Source organism: Numida meleagris, chromosome 4 (genome assembly GCF_002078875.1).
Source record: "Numida meleagris isolate 19003 breed g44 Domestic line chromosome 4, NumMel1.0, whole genome shotgun sequence".
NCBI classification, from domain to species: domain Eukaryota; kingdom Metazoa; phylum Chordata; class Aves; order Galliformes; family Numididae; genus Numida; species Numida meleagris.
In genome coordinates, this window is record NC_034412.1 from 19,450,220 (window position 1) to 19,465,115 (window position 14,896).

At 49.3% G+C, this 14,896-nt stretch overlaps 2 protein-coding genes and 1 long non-coding RNA gene across 4 annotated transcripts; 1 reads left to right on the forward strand and 2 right to left on the reverse strand.

Annotated features, from left to right (window-relative positions):
- LIPH (lipase H) lies at positions 49-11,372 on the reverse strand. Its single transcript, XM_021397273.1, has 10 exons — positions 9,873-11,372; positions 5,879-6,246; positions 5,096-5,204; positions 4,889-4,990; positions 3,896-3,985; positions 3,283-3,450; positions 2,776-2,871; positions 2,255-2,366; positions 1,185-1,358; positions 49-185 (listed from the first exon to the last, which is right to left on the reverse strand). Exons 1-10 carry the CDS (start codon positions 9,922-9,924, stop codon positions 86-88), a joined length of 1,371 nt encoding a protein of 456 aa, XP_021252948.1. The 5' UTR covers positions 9,925-11,372; the 3' UTR covers positions 49-85.
- Positions 70-11,983, forward strand: LOC110399093. Of its 2 annotated transcripts, none has more exons than XR_002438887.1 (3): positions 70-208; positions 10,029-10,120; positions 11,433-11,983. It is a non-coding gene; the product is annotated as an uncharacterized LOC110399093 (long non-coding RNA). The 2 variants fall into 2 exon arrangements; XR_002438886.1 differs by having other exon boundaries at positions 178-577.
- Positions 12,110-14,893, reverse strand: ANAPC13 (anaphase promoting complex subunit 13). The gene is made up of 2 exons (XM_021397276.1): positions 14,634-14,893; positions 12,110-12,563 (listed from the first exon to the last, which is right to left on the reverse strand). Exons 1-2 carry the CDS (start codon positions 14,730-14,732, stop codon positions 12,438-12,440), a joined length of 225 nt encoding a protein of 74 aa, XP_021252951.1. The 5' UTR covers positions 14,733-14,893; the 3' UTR covers positions 12,110-12,437.

Below are 14,896 nucleotides of genomic sequence, written 5' to 3' on the forward strand. Positions count from 1 at the left end.
GTTCCGACAGCGCTCAGGCACGGGGTTGTACGTCTGTATTGAGCGCAGCGCCGCCGTGCGGTGCCCGCGGGACGCGCCGGAGCTCTCAGCCGCCGCCTGTCCTTCGCCGCTCCGCGCACGGGATGGGCCTGAAGCTGCGCTCCGCGTTCTCCGTCAGCACCACGTCGTATCGGCACAGCGGCGGCCTGCGTCAAAGCACGAGCCCGCGGTGAGCCCCTGCCCGCCGCCAGCCCCCAGCGCGGCCCCAGCGCGTAGCGCGGTCCCAGAGGTGCTCGGGCTGGAAGGGGCTCGCAGCCCGTCCCGCCCCAGCGCGCTCCCGCTGCGTGCTTGTCTACCGTGACGTGAGCAGTGCTGTCAGTGCAGCGGGAGGGTTCCCGAGGTGAGGTGGAATCCTAACAGGGATGCTCCCAGTGTGTTTTAGTCCTGATCTGCGTTGCCTTTGCTGTGTGTGAGGGCAGCAGCCCAGCAATGGAGAGGACTGCAGTGGAGAGCCTTTACTCTGTAAAGACTGGATGTGGGGCCGTCACCGTCCCTGGAGGTGTTCCAGAGCCGTGGAGATGTGGCACTGAGGGACATGGTCAGTGGGCACCGTGGGGTGGGCCGGGGTTGGACATGGGGATCTCAGGGGTCTTTTCAGTATAAGGGTATGGCTGCAGCGAAGCCTCTGCAGAAGTCTCATCAGTGTGTGTGCTGTGGTCAGCAGTCAGTGCTTCAGGGCATGGTGGCCAACTGTTCCCAGTCACCAGGATTCCAAGAGTGAATTAATCTCCCTGTTAGACTGGATATAGAAATTTACTGTGGTATAAAATGTGTATATGAGGCAGTACATCTGTATTTCCCTAAGAGTTACGTTTGCTTTCAGCCCTGAGTTCAGGCCTGGGCAGCTTCTCTGCAGCCACACACAGGTCATGATCCTGACCAGAGGTTAAAACATCACAGCACCACGTGGGGTTCAGACCACAAATTACGTTTTCAATACAATGAGATAACCTCTGTGGTCAGGCAGGTGGTCAGGGATTTGTGTGCATATGTGCAAGGCAGAATTTATTCCCAGGATGTGTATACAAGAATTATTGAACGTGAAATAAATGTAACTCCTCTGGGCAAACTTGCCAGGCTTGGAGTGTGGGAGATTCCTGTACTTCTGCCCAGTTTGCAGCAAGGACAGTTTGTGTAACACTTACCTTTCTGGGTTTGTGAGTGATTGGAACCTCATCTGGAGAATCCTGAGTTTGAATTTGGGGCCGATGACAGATCCTGTGGAAAACGTCACGGAAATTCTTTTTATGTTTTCAAAATCCTGGTTGAATCCAACGAGCAAGCTGATGTGGTTGTACTGCTGGAAGGCTGCAGCTTCACTAGAGATAAAGCAGATGATATCAGGGATTCCCTGGGGGAACAGTGTGGTTTTAATACAGTCAGTGCAATATTAGGCTCAGTGCTGGAGGAGGAGGACCGGACTTGTGATCAGTTTCTGGTTTTTAGGAAGTGGGTGCATGTTCAGATCTGCAGTGTGAACCTGTTCAGCCACTCTGAGCGATGGTGGCCAGCACAGAGCTGCTCACAATAGCGCTGTGTATGGCAGCTGCAAGGTTCCCTCGGCACGGTGAGGAAGGCGGCTGTGACTGGAGGTGCCTCCAAGCTGCAGCACTCACACACAGCCCTTGTTTGGGGCTCTGGGAGGTGTGATGGGCAGGACGTGTTCTCACCTGCCTGCGGTAAATAGGCCGTGTGTGGGCTGCCATGAGTTGTGCAAGCCAGAGCTATGTGGGTTGTTCCAATGTGGGCATATAGGGCTGGGAGAACATGCAGTGAGAGAGATGTGGGGAAACTGGTTGGGCAGGACTCGATGGGCTGCAGCGTGTTCATATCAACGGGAAACTGCATGTCCAGATGAATGCTGGTTGTTTTTGCCTCTCCAAGCAGAATGAATTGATTTGGCTGTTATGTGTTCAGGCCCAGGTTCATCCCTGCTGTGCTGGGCACAAGGAAAGGGGGAGCTGGGATTTACCCTGCTCTCCTGTAGGCTCAGGACAGCCCTGCTGTTCACGACAGTGCTCAGGGAGCTGGGAAGCACCCAGAGCAAAGGGCTGGGCTGCACTGGTGTGCACCAGGGCACTGCAGAGGTCACCCAGCATGTGTACAGTATCAAGGGTCAGCAACAATGGGAGGAAGAAGTCTTGCTTTCTTCTTGGCTCCATCTGTGCTGGGTGGTTTGCTAATACTTGTACATCTTCAAGTCAGTGAGACTTACGGGTTAACTTTGGATTCTGCCTTCTTCCCGGTGCTGTCAGCTAACACCACGCTGAGGGTGCCCCTCCTGGTGCCCTTGTTCCAGGTAATGATATCCACTAAGTAGTGGTAAACTGCGAGCAAGAGAGAGCGCGGTCACACCCTGCCCCGCTGTGCATCCCAGCCCGGCTGTGTGCAACCCTTGGCCCAACACAACCTGCCTGAGGCAGCTCAGGAACCTTTCTCCCTCCTGCTTGCCACCTTCATTGCAGGGATCTGTCATGAGTGCTAAGAGCTGTGGGGTGAGGTGTGGTTGGGTATGTGTGGGAAAGCCCCGGAGGAAGCACACTCCTCAGGATTACAGCACAGCACACCCGGAGGCCTCTGTGTGGCTCTCACCGTGCTGCCTCCCACAGTGCCTGCTCTGGCCTCTGCAGATTGCCTTTTCTTTCTCCTGTCCCCGTCTCCATGCCAGAGCCGACCATCTCTGCTGAAGGAGGCCATGCACAAAGAGAAATCATTCCAGAAATCTTTGTCACTTACGGCAAAATGGCTCTTCATCTGCTGTATCGAAATACATATTTGTCACTGGATGGCTCTGTTGTATTAAATGGCTTTTCCACTCGTGGGCGTAATAGCCTGTAGACAACAGTTGAAAAATGAAACAGAGTTCCTGAGCAGGTATATAAGCAATTACATTGCTGAGAATAACAATGCAAACATTTAAGAAATAGTGTTTCTCTGTTCAGCTGCAAAGAGAAGCTGTGGCTGCCCCATCCCTGGAGGTGCTCAAGGCCAGGCTGGATGGGGCCCTGGGCAGTCTGAAGCTGGTGGGGCAGGGCTTGGAACCAGAGGGTCTTTAAGGTCTCTTCCAACCCAAGCCAGTCTGTGATTCTATCATTCTAAGGTAGCCTGTTGTGTAAAGATCTCAATTCTTGTTTTGGCTTTTCCTGCCCTGCATCCGCTATGTGTGAATTTCTGTTGTAGATCATAACGCAATGTATTTGTGCAAAGCACAGGGAAATCCCTTTGTGCTCCCCTGATCCTTACCTAGGACGGGGCATGGCATCGGCTGGAAGGTTTTGCAGCTGGTACATTTGCCCTTCCTGTAGCTCCTGTACGACTCACACGGGTACGTCGTGATATTGCAGCTCTTTTTCAGGGACGCCATGAAGAGGAAAACAGACCTCTGGTGGTCACATTTAAAGTACTTCAATCCTTAACCAAACACAGAGAAGAAATATTTCATTAGCAGTCCTCATGCTGCAGGAAAGCAGTACTGTCTGTGGCTGCATCCATCTAACAGATGACTTCACCTTGAACCTGCTTTCTGAGTAGGTTCTTGCTATTGCTGGTCCCTGGGGTAAGAAAAACCTCCTGCGTTTTCTAAACATATCCACAAAATGAGGATGCAAGTTTACTTGATGAGTTTTTGCATGGAAAATTCATCCCACGTATGCCTGTGCCAGCCCTCACTCGGACATTGGTGCCCACCAGCTGAGCCCATTACATCAATGTGTCGGCAAGGGATTGCTCTTATGGCTTTCCCAGAAAATGGCTTTCATCTATTTTCTATCCGTGGTGATGTTTCTTTGGCCTTCTCCTGTTCTCTGATTGGAAACATTTTGTCAGTGTGTGTGTGTGCAATTCAAGAATGAGTTACCAGCAAATACTGTTGGTGGGCAGCCTGGCTGGTCGGTGCCGCCGTTGGGGTAGAAGTCAATGTGGCCGAGGGCATCTGCATAGCCCAGTCCTGGGAAGGGAGGATATCCGGGGAGGGAATATTGAATAGTAGAATGGTGAGGAAGGAAACAGAAGAAACCAGCTGGAGAATGTAATAGTTATTTAGCTCTAGGATGCCTGCTTGTGCAGGGAATATTAAAGTCATTCACCTGTTTATGCAGCGGGCCAAACTGAGACCCAATGAGGTCATTTTAGCAATGGTATCAGATACATAAAATAAGTCTGTGTGTGTGACACAGTGCAAAATTTGCCTTTTTTGCCTGCAGGAAAGGAGGAGGGCTGTGAAACATTGGGTGTTTCTGTGCTGCTGAGGTCCGAATTGTTGGCGATGGCAAAAGTCAGCAGTGAGGTGAGGAGAGGGAGCTGAGGAGAACAGAGCAGAGGGCTTGTGCCATGCTGCTGGCCCAGCAGGAGGGTTTGGAGACATGCTGTGCACTGGCTGGCAGAGGAGAGGGCTGAGGGAGATGCTGGATTTGCCATATAGGATGGTTTAACCCAAAAGAAGTGGGATGGAGGCAGGAAGCATCATGCTGAGCAACCCCCTTAGAGACTTGCAGGGTGCCAAAGCAGCACAGATCATCCTAGCAGAGCTGCCCACCACCACTCCTGCTTCCCTGTGAATTGTAGAACCATTATGGTTAGGAAAGACTAAGATCATCAGGTCAAACCATCAGTCCACCCCCACCACGCCCACCGCCCATGTCCCTCAGTGCCACACCACTTTTCTTGCACATTCCCAGGGACGGTGACCTCATCACCTCCCTGGGCAGCCTGTACCAGTGCCTCACTGCACCTTCTGAGAATACATTTTCCCTAATATCCAACTGGAACCATCCTGAACCTAACTTCCAACCTGAACCTGCACTCCCAGCAGATTTCCTTTCAGTGGTAAAGAGGAGACATCACCACGTACCATCGGTGTCCGAGTGAATGACATCAACAAACTGTGCATCAGTAGGGTCCAGCCTCTCACTGGGTGGCTTTCCTCTGTACAAGGGGCCCGCTGGGTCGAGGCCTGCAACACAGAACTATGCGCGTGGCATCACCCCAGTGTGCAGCCCACAACGCTCACAGTGAGCAGCAGTCCTGGAAGCAAAAGGGCTGCCAGCAAGAAGGTTACCTGTGATCCTTCCCAGCTGACCATTAAACATCTGTCCCACGAGGCCGGAGATGTGCGCTCCCAGGCTTACTCCTATCATGTGAATGGAGTCGAGTGATGCTCCATTAATCTGGGATTTAAAAATATAACTGTGGCCGCAGGTGTTAGGCATGCTAAAAAAGCATAAGAAAAGTCAGGAGGAGGAATGTAAATGCATCTCTCTACTTTTCCCATGTTTTCCAGTGGTGTGTTCCACTCCATATAAATAGAGTTGGACTCAATGATCCTTATGGGTTACATCCAACTCGGGATATTCTATGATTTTATAATTTTCCTGTTTAGTAGTCCCACAGTATATCCAGAACTCATATTTAAGGCCCGTATCTGAGAGTTGTGAATGCAACAGCTCAGGCAAAGGTTGTATTTCCCTGAGGCACTGAGTACATGTTGGACAGGAACAAGTATTCATGGACTCCATGCAAGGCATTAGCAGACATAAAGATCCAGTGACCCAGTGTCACTTTAAGCTGACTTTGGACATCCAGAAGGTGGAAATAGAGTTTCAGTGGATGGGAAAACAAATATCCAGAAATGCAAAGTGAACTGAATATCACAACAAAATGCCATCGTACCAAATCCAAGTACAGATTTTGGCACTGCAGTGTAGCTACATTTCCAAAAAATGAATGTATTCCCTTTTAGGAGTTTCTGTTCCCAGACATGCTGCTGTTTTTAAACACTTCCTTTGTGCCCTTTACATATTGTGCGTTAATAACTATATCATAGCGTGAACGTTCCACTTACCAACATTTCATCCATAAATTTCCTCAGAATCTCAGCAACTTTCTTGCCATTTCTGGAAGCGTTACTGTAGATGACAGTAGTTGCCCCCCGGTTCCAGTCCACAACGATGATGTTCATATCCTCTACAGAAAGCAGGAGATGCACCAGGTCAGGGATCCAGACCGGGGCAGAGCCTGTGGGCCGGTATCCATGGATAATGAAGGTGGTTTTCTTGCTCAGATCTAGATACTTGGAGGCCGTTGAATTGAGCTCTTCGGCACAGTCTTCATTCTGTCTGGTGTACAGCATCAGCTTCACTTCCAGGTCGGTCCCTATCAAGGCGCTGCTGAAGCTGAGCACGGTGAAAGCAGGACATATCTCCCTGGGATCTGAAACGAGCACAGCATGGCATTCCTGAGGTTAGCACCCAAGCATTTCTCTTGGCCTTTTCTACCTGCCAGCCCTGCCCAGGCACAGAACGTGTGCTGGGAGCTGCGTGAGCTGCTCCTTTCCTGTGCATCATGTTGGTGCTTGGAGCTGCTCTGTATCTTAGTTTTTCTTTCTGTGTTGGAACAAAGGCAGCGAGTGCACCTTCTAGGAGCAGCACAGCCCTGCTGCCACTAGCAGCTGGGAGGTGGCATGGGCTCTCCGGAAACCTCACAAGGGAATGACAGCTAGTGTGATTGCTGTGTAGGTTGGACAGCGCACCCAGATGCCCTGGACAAGTTCTAAGGTGAAGAGATTTCTCTGTACTTTGTCTGGAGCTGGCAGGCTGCGCAGGATCTTGCTGCTGTGAGGGACAGCTCAGTGCTTCATTTGTATTTGCAGATACAGCCTGCTATTTCAGACTGTGAAATGGGACACCCTTTGTCTGAATGAGATATGGTACTGATAATGCTTTCTACGCAGCTGGAGAGTTCCCAAATTTTCAGTAAGTGCTGCTTTTCACGACAGTCTCTGCCATTTGAAAGCCTATCTTTGTTCTCTGCTTTTCCAGCAGACCACCAGCTGAGCCTTCACAGCCCCATGCAAGCTCCAGCAGAGCACTGCTAGGAAAAGGAATAACGGTCTCCAGGCAGACTGCTTACGAAGGCCCTCCCAGGTTCTGTAGCCTTTCTCTGGCCTGCAGGCCTGTTCCCCAAATCTCCTTGTTTTTATTGAAGAACCTTGTGGGAGAAGGCGTCTCTCTTGCAAACAGCCTGGGCTGCAGTAATAGCTCCTCTGCAGTTGCTAGAGGATTTTTGCTGCTCAAAAGGGCTTTGCTGTAGGTGGAAGAGGTTTGGGAAACCTGCAGCTTTAAGGCAGCAGTGCTCTAGCAGGTGTCCAGTACTCTGTGCATTTTAATTTCTAAATGATGAATCTCTCACAGTTCCCACAATAAACTTTCATGCTTTTCCTCCTATGGAAATCAGAAGCATGAGAGTAATACAAATGCTGTGTGCCCAGCACATAAAATAATCTGCTCAGTTGCCATAGTTCTGCTAATTACTTTGCAGAAGCCCCAGGAGCTCCAGAAATAAAAGTTAATAGGCTAAGAGGATGTTGCAGTTAACTCCAACTGGATATTTTAAATTACTACTATAAATTCAGAAATAAATTTTAACATTTGAAATCCACGGAGCCCTTCCTGTGGAAAGCCTATGGTAAAATACGAATAGCGGAACGGGAGCAGTGGGAAATGAACTCTCAGCCAGGGCCAGCGAATATCAGTTGAAGTCAGGGGCTTTGAGTTGAGGGTGTTCTGCCTCCTAACACTCCCATCTCCCAGGAGCACGTCACTCTGGGCCCTGCTTTCTTGAGCAGAGGTGAGCTTTGGAGCCTCTTTCTTGGTCTCTTTGCTCTCCATAGAGCAACAGCAGCAAGAGTTCTCCTCCATCTGGAGATCTCAGAGTAACTAGCAGAGGGGAGCTATGGTTTTGTGCTGATGCGCAGCAGCACACACAGTGACAGTCAGCGACTGTCCTCTAGGTGCTACTGCAATGTAGGAGAAAAAAACCCACATTTATTTTTGATTAATATCCAGATATGTTTTAGTTCCCATATAGCATTGTTACGCAGTATTGTTAATCATCTTTACTGCTGCGGAGGCTATAGTAATGCGGGCAGAAATGCTGGACCAGAATTATTTCTACATGGTGCAAGGCTGCTCCGATTTGCTTAATTTGTCTCTTATCTCTGTGCTGTGCTGTGACTTGCCCTGGGGAGCGCTTGCTTGGCACCGGAGCAGCCCGAACCTTCTGCCAAAGAAGAGGTATTAGAGAGCAGATCAGGATTTGCTAATCCCTAAAACAGGAAGTGTTTAAAAAGCATTGTTATATCTGCACCAAGTCTGTTAAATTTGTTCTCTTTTCATTAACGAGATCAGATCAGACCTGATAGTGGGTGAAAGCCTGCCAGCTTCTCCCTGCTGCACGGCCCAGCTCAGCGCTGTGTGTTACAGGAGCTGACACATGAGGGCAGCTGGGTATCCTGCCTTCACTCCTTCTGATAAGCACAGGAGGGCAAACACCGCTTTGCTAGGCAAGGTGCTCTCATGCCTCAGCACCTGTAGCAGAGGCCAAAGCAATCTGCTAAAGTGATGTTCCTATGTTGGAGCTGGACATCTTCTGCCTTCAGCTTGAGATCAGCCTCTCAGGCCTGCCTGCAGCACAAGGGTATCTTCAGCACAGCTTGTTTTTTAGAGACCAGGAGCAAGGTGGGAGTGCTGCGGCCATGAGAATGGTGCTGGGCAGACCCTGTGGCATTCAGTGCAGTCAGTGCCACACAAGGCTTGTGTCCTCCTGGGCTCTCTCATTCCTTCCTTGGAGATGGTGTTTGGAGACTTTCCCTTCCTTTTGACCTGGGTGTTCATCCTATGGACGGGAAGGGTTTAAAACAGTGCTGTTTCGAGGCTGTCATCTTTGAGGCCTTCTGCACAAAAAGAACGGCATCTCCATTTTTTGACTGCAGCAGTTTGTCCTCTTGCAAAGTGAAGTTTCAGAAGGTTTCCTCTTCATTGCTTCATCACCGGTGCTTCTGCCAGATCTGTGGCTGTCCTAGCTGTGAGCCTTGGGAGAACATACTTCCTCACAGAGCCCACCACGGAGCTGCTCCCTGCTCAGCAGCTCCTGCAGACCTCCAACCAGCGTGCTGCTGCTCCTGTGGTTGCCTGCAGCGTCCCTGACTTCCAGAACACCGTCACCTTGCCTGGGATGTGCCATTTGTTTCAAATGTTGTCACCCTTAGGCATCAGCACTAAAGTGCTCGGCGTTGAGCGTTGCCACACAGCAAATCTAGCAGCATTGCTGAGTATTTCCACGCTTTCCATGTGAAGAGTGTGCCCGTCACCTCTTAAAATGGCCTTCAGTAGCTCGCTGGGTTTCCTTGGTGCTTTTTCACACAATTCTCTTTTCCCACTTATTGCTACATTTCCTACAGCATATTCATCAAAATAAGTACAACGAGACCCCCAGGACTGCCCCAGGGATCCTGATGAAATATCAGTTAGTCTTTGTGAGGATCCTTTGTGTTGTTTTAAATCCTGTTTATTTTCTCTGCAAAGCAGGGAGCTGCAGCTTCACGAAGCAAGCGACTTGCTCCCGTGTGTGCGCTAGCAGAAGGCACTACATTTGTTGATTATTAAGCAGGTTGATTCTTGATGGGGCCACGAGGATATCAAGTGAAGTTTAGTGTTCATAAATGCTAATTCATCCTTTGTGGCTGTCATGTAACGCGCTGCTGAAAAGAAATCATTCTTCTCTGAAGATTTCAAGTGACGTTTTCTGTGCCGATGGATGGTACTTATGTAAGAGAAATGTTTGCAAAGTGAAGGAGAGATAATACAAATGACTTCTGGCTTTATGTTTAGAACTCTTCAGTTCATGAAACCAAGATAGTTTGCTTTGCCAAAACAACTAATGCTAGCTAAAAATCCTGCACAGTAACCTTATAATGCAGAGGGCAGATACCTTTACATTTCCGCAAAGCAGAGAAAGCGCTATACTGAACAAAAAAATCAAAATGATTGACTTCCTACCTGTTTTCACCCCATACAAAAAGCAGAAGAGCATGACACACAGCCTCAGCATATGGGCTCCCACATGGAACTTCTACAGGTAGAAAATCTTGCGGGTCCCGCAGTTTCTTTGGCATGTACTCGCTGTCTCTGACAAGAGTTTGCTCTCTTTTTCAGCCAGTAATGTAGGTGTGGTGAAAGGAGGAAGTTATCAGCCAAGGAATGAAGACTGGTCTGAAGTTATACAACTTGCGCTTCTTTCTCAAAAGGTGGGGCACCTCCTATTGTAGCAAGATTCCTTATTTTAAATATCATTTGCCCTGAGGCGTGACTAATCAAAGACAGAAACGGTTTAGTATCACCCTGTAAGCAGCAGTTTGACTACCCGTGTTGAAATTACTGCGTGCCTGTTTGTCTTCTGCAAAGGATGTCAAAAGGCAGCGAAGAACATAGGTGTCACTGCAAAGCTGATAGGCATCTGGGCAGGGCCAGCTCTCAGCTTCCCAGGACCCCATGCTAGCAGCACTGGGACACTCCCATCCGTGTTCTTCTGGCTCTCCCACACTCTGGCTGTCTCCAGCAGGTTGGAAGCCCAGCCTCCCTTTTAATCTGTGAGGTCCTGCAGCCTCAGGCAGGGTGTGGATGGGCACCACTCTGTCCTGACAAAGGGAAGGTCCCAGTTCTACTCAGGACATGCTGCCAAGAAGCTGCTGTCTTGGATAGCACTCAAAATCTGGCATCCCCACGTTTTCTTGTAGCCCTGCTGGAACCTTGTGAATCCAGCTCCAATTCAAGTGAGAAAGGCTTTTTTTTTTTTTCCTGCTGGGCAGTAAGAAGACGGCAGATGCAGAGACAACTGTCAGGGGTGGGAAAGGAAGCCTGAAATGGGAGCCGGAAAATCTTGTGGCAAAATTGGTGCGATGGGGATGGAGTTTGTGATGGAGTGAGAGGTGAGGGGAAGAGAGAACAGAGACGGCTGCTGGATAGACAAAGCCACCACACAGCTTCTAGTGTTTTCTTTGCAGGGAGAGGGAACATGGGGAGGATCAGAAATACCTCATTAAGCACAAGCTCTGTTTTGCCCCTGGTGAGATGCAGCGAGGAGCTGAGCTATAACAGTTCCCAGCGGCGTAGCTGTTTCTTCGGTCTGTACTGTACACATGAAGCTTGGGTTAATCCTTACCTGCCTGCTGGCTGCCTGCAGCTCCTTCTTGTTCAGACAAGCGCACTGCTGGCTCGGTGCAGGCACTGCTAACTCCTCAGGCAGAGGCCCCCCCCAGCCACGCACAGTTTTTTTCTCAAGCACCTCAAACCGAGCATTCACAGCCTCACAAGACATCTGACGTGCTCCGTGTGATACTCACACAGGCCAACATTGGGTTTTGTTAATTTTGAAGAGGATAAACACAGTGGAGAGGCGCCCAAAAGATTTCTGTAGAATCTGGAAGCTGCAGGTTCCAGGAAAATGCTTTTTTTTTCTGATGCACTGGCAATAGAAAATACTCTGAAATTTTGTTTTCCTTCCAGATTCTTTCTCACCTCTACCAGTAGTCCTAAACTGTCAAAATATTTTCTCCTTAGCAAGTTCTGCCAGCGGTGTGAAGGAATCAGTCCAAGAGCGAAACACGCAAAGATGAACAGAAGGCTTTTACCTATCACAAAAGATGTTTGAGAATCAGAGATAAAATGAGGTAAAGAAATCAAGAGGGCCTTGCCTTTTTGTCTCAGCATAAGAAGACGTAACATTTTTTTTGCCTGAAGCTAAGATCCCCTTGTTCCTTTTCCCCATCACTTCCCTTAAATGTCTGTTTCCTCTCTGAGTCAGCTCACTGGAGCAGCCATCGTCAGTCACTGGGCTGGCACTGGCAGGTTCTTCTAAAAGACAGTGATTTTGAGTAGCCACCATTTTAGCACAAATGGCACTGTTTAAAGCATGTGTATTGGAAAATATACCCTGGATGTCAGCACTGGAAATGTCCAGTGCCACTGTCAAATCTAGAGATAAGGAGTTCAAATAGCCTCAAACTCCTGTTTACAGATCACGTCCAGCCCTAGAATCCTACTGAGCAGACTTTCACTCGTGCCCTGCACACACGCTCCTTCCTCAGTCACATTAAAGATGGTAACAACTGGCTTGTGGTTATCTGGGTTTTGTACAGTGAACTCTAACACAAAACACAGTTATACTTCTTGGGACATAAACCTCCATGGTCACAAACATCCCATTCCGAGTTTTTAAATGCAAGAACAACTCCAGACAGTGAAAACTACTTTTTTTATCACGTGCAAAAAAACATTTAAGATCAGAATTGGCAACAACTAAAGAATAAGTTAACAGAAGATATAAAATAATTTTACATAAGTAGGGAGAAACATCCTGCTATTAGCTCTGAGGTTTCAGGTGGCCTTTGTGATTTCCTGCAAATTAAAGAACCATGTTGGACTGCTGGGTCACTGTAGTTTGAATCCAAGCCCTTTTCAGAAACTTTGTTTCCTCCTTAGAGAAGTGTATGACAGAGGTGGTCAGAAGAAAAATAATTTTTATGTTGCTTTCATGCACCCTCTGCGTGAAATCTCCCAGGTTCACTAGCTTCCCGTGGGAGGGACGTTTTCATGGAGATACTGGAGAGACAAGTCTGTCCACTTCATTTCTTGCTCTTTCACAGACTCCGTTGTACCTCCATTGTCTTGCTCTGGTTCAGGGAGCTCATTCTGAGAATGACAAAAAAAGGTACAATGCATTCTGTGCATAATAAGCTTCCTAAAAGGAGCAGGTGACTAAGACTTCGTATGAATAAATATAAAAATCCACAAATGAGACCGGAGGGGGCATCTGAACAATACATATCATACATACTGATTCAGTTAAAATATTACTAAGCCTGGTGAGGAACAATGTTCTTTTCATATGATTATGATGCTTCATCTGAAAGGTAAATTGGCTTTCCGGGGCCCTGGGGCCTTGCTATGTACTCAGACTGCACACACAGTGAAGGAGAATATATAGAAAATGCAAAATAAGTAAATAATAGCATGGTGCAATTATTCCACTGCTTGTTTGGATTGTTTCTTTGTCACTGCCCAGAATACAGATATTGCATTTACTGTAGCTGTATTAAGACAGCTGGCTTTGTAACACATCACTTTCTTATGGCAGGTGAGAAATCCTTCCTCTTCCTACATGCAGAACTCTGGTGCGGCTGTGCTGTAGCAACAGGAGATGTCAGAAACCCCCACCAAGTGCAACACCAAGCTGCTCAGCATGCAGGAAGGAGGAAGCAGAGTTTAAATGCGATTTCATTTTACTTCCTTATATTATTTGTTCTCCGTGTTGCTGTATTGGTGTAGTCACAAAGTACGTTATTCCAGAAGACACTGGGCAAGAATTCTGAGTTCTGGATCTCTGGAAATCTCAATATGAGCTAAATGAAATCACTTTAGAAAACAGTGTATGACTTTGGGCCATGCGAGCTCATGGAAATCTCTGCAGTGAGCACTGGATCAGATGCTCAGGACAGGCTCACATACCACTTTACAGCCATTCTGGTTGCTCCTTCACAGTGCTTCTGATCAAATCTCCTGTGAATTTGTGCTGGTCTCTCCATATGATCAGAGCCAGTCCCATCCCTGGGGCTCTGCATATCCACAACTGGACCTTTTTTTCTGTTGTTAACTGGTGAGGTTTCCAGCTCTGAGCCTGCCATAATGAAACAGTAATGTTTCTCGACCTGGACACAGGGTGATGGCAAATGTCAGCAAGGAAGTAGTTTATAATACTTAGCTTGCCTTAAAAAAACATTATCCAAAGCAAAGGAGGGGTTGGGTGCTGCTATCTGAGAACTACAGTTCTGCAAAATCTTTCCCTCTAGTCCAAATCTTGGCAGGAATCGCTGTGTATTACTGATTTTGGAGGAGGGTAGCTGCTCCTGGCCCCCTCTGATGAGAAGGTGCCGAGATCCCCTCACTGCTCCCAGAAGGGGCTTGGCAAAACTCGAGCTGCACTTTTTCCAAGAGTGATGACACACTGGGATGTAAGGGCTAAAGCCCAAGTGATGTCACTGGCAATTTGGAAATGTCTCTTTGCTGGCAGAAACTATCAGCCTATCGGTTGCCACGATTTTGGCACGACTGTTTTGTCAGTGCTAGCCAGCTTACACCTGTGCTAACAGGGAAGGGGAAGATCCTCACATACCATGGAGGATCCATGGAGAGTTCCCAGATGGCTGAGGTGGGGTAGATGTGAAGCTTCAACCTGGGGATCTGTGGGATAAGGGATCATCTGCACCTTCCTGGCCTGGCAGCAGTACGGCTAAGCAATGGAAGGATGGTCAGGTTGAGGGTGGACTTGATGATCTTGAAGGACTTTTCCAACCCAGGCAATTCTATGATTCTATGACAGCTGTGCCTTCTCAGGGCAGAGGGTTCTCAGGTAGGGAATCCTACCTGCAGAGAGCAAGCAGCGTGCTCGCTGCTCTCCTTGAAGTGGAAACTGCAACGACGCGTTTCGAAAAGTGATTAGACATGTGAAAAACATTCACAGAGAAAGGACAGTCCTACTTCTCTGTGGTGCCAAAGGCAGAGGTGTGCGGCGGGAAGGTGCTCCAGCTCTGCGGTACAGCAGCTGGCCAGGGAAAGGGGAGTGCAGCTGCTGCGGGCAGGACGACGGCGAGCCACGGCCATCCCAGCAGCTTCTGGCACGGCCCGGCTGCCCGCCGGCGGTGTGTGTGCTGCAGTCGGGAGGGCCGGGCAGAAGCTCGGACGGACGGGCAGCGATGCACCTACCAGCGGGATGGCCACGTCCTCGTACGGCAGTTTGTCCTCCCGCCACGCGTCATCGATCAAGTCCAGGATGCGACCGTCCCTCTGCACCTCGCTGTCCATCCTCGCGGCGGGCAGCGGTTCACCTTCCGAGGCAGCGCTGCGCCAGCCCGGCCCGCGGGGACACGCGGAGCACTTGGCGGACGCGCGGCGGCACGGGCGGCCCCAGCCCTCTCGGAGCGGCACCCAGCGCTCCGCCCCAGCCCGCCGCGGCCTTCCGGCGCCCG

What these genes read in the sequence shown, in the direction of transcription:
- ANAPC13 (XM_021397276.1), bottom strand. Translation starts at nt 14,732, where the DNA reads ATGGACAGCGAGGTGCAGAGGGACGGTCGCATCCTGGACTTGATCGAT. An exon ending in AGGACGTGGCCATCCCGCTG is followed by an intron (nt 12,564 to 14,633) that starts GTAGGTGCATCG and finishes TGTCATTCTCAG; the next exon opens with AATGAGCTCCCTGAACCAGA.
- LIPH (XM_021397273.1), bottom strand. Translation starts at nt 9,924, where the DNA reads ATGCTGAGGCTGTGTGTCATGCTCTTCTGCTTTTTGTATGGGGTGAAA. An exon ending in AATTTATGGATGAAATGTTG is followed by an intron (nt 5,205 to 5,878) that starts GTAAGTGGAACG and finishes TTTAAATCCCAG; the next exon opens with ATTAATGGAGCATCACTCGA. An exon ending in AGATGAAGAGCCATTTTGCC is followed by an intron (nt 2,367 to 2,775) that starts GTAAGTGACAAA and finishes TCTTGCTCGCAG; the next exon opens with TTTACCACTACTTAGTGGAT.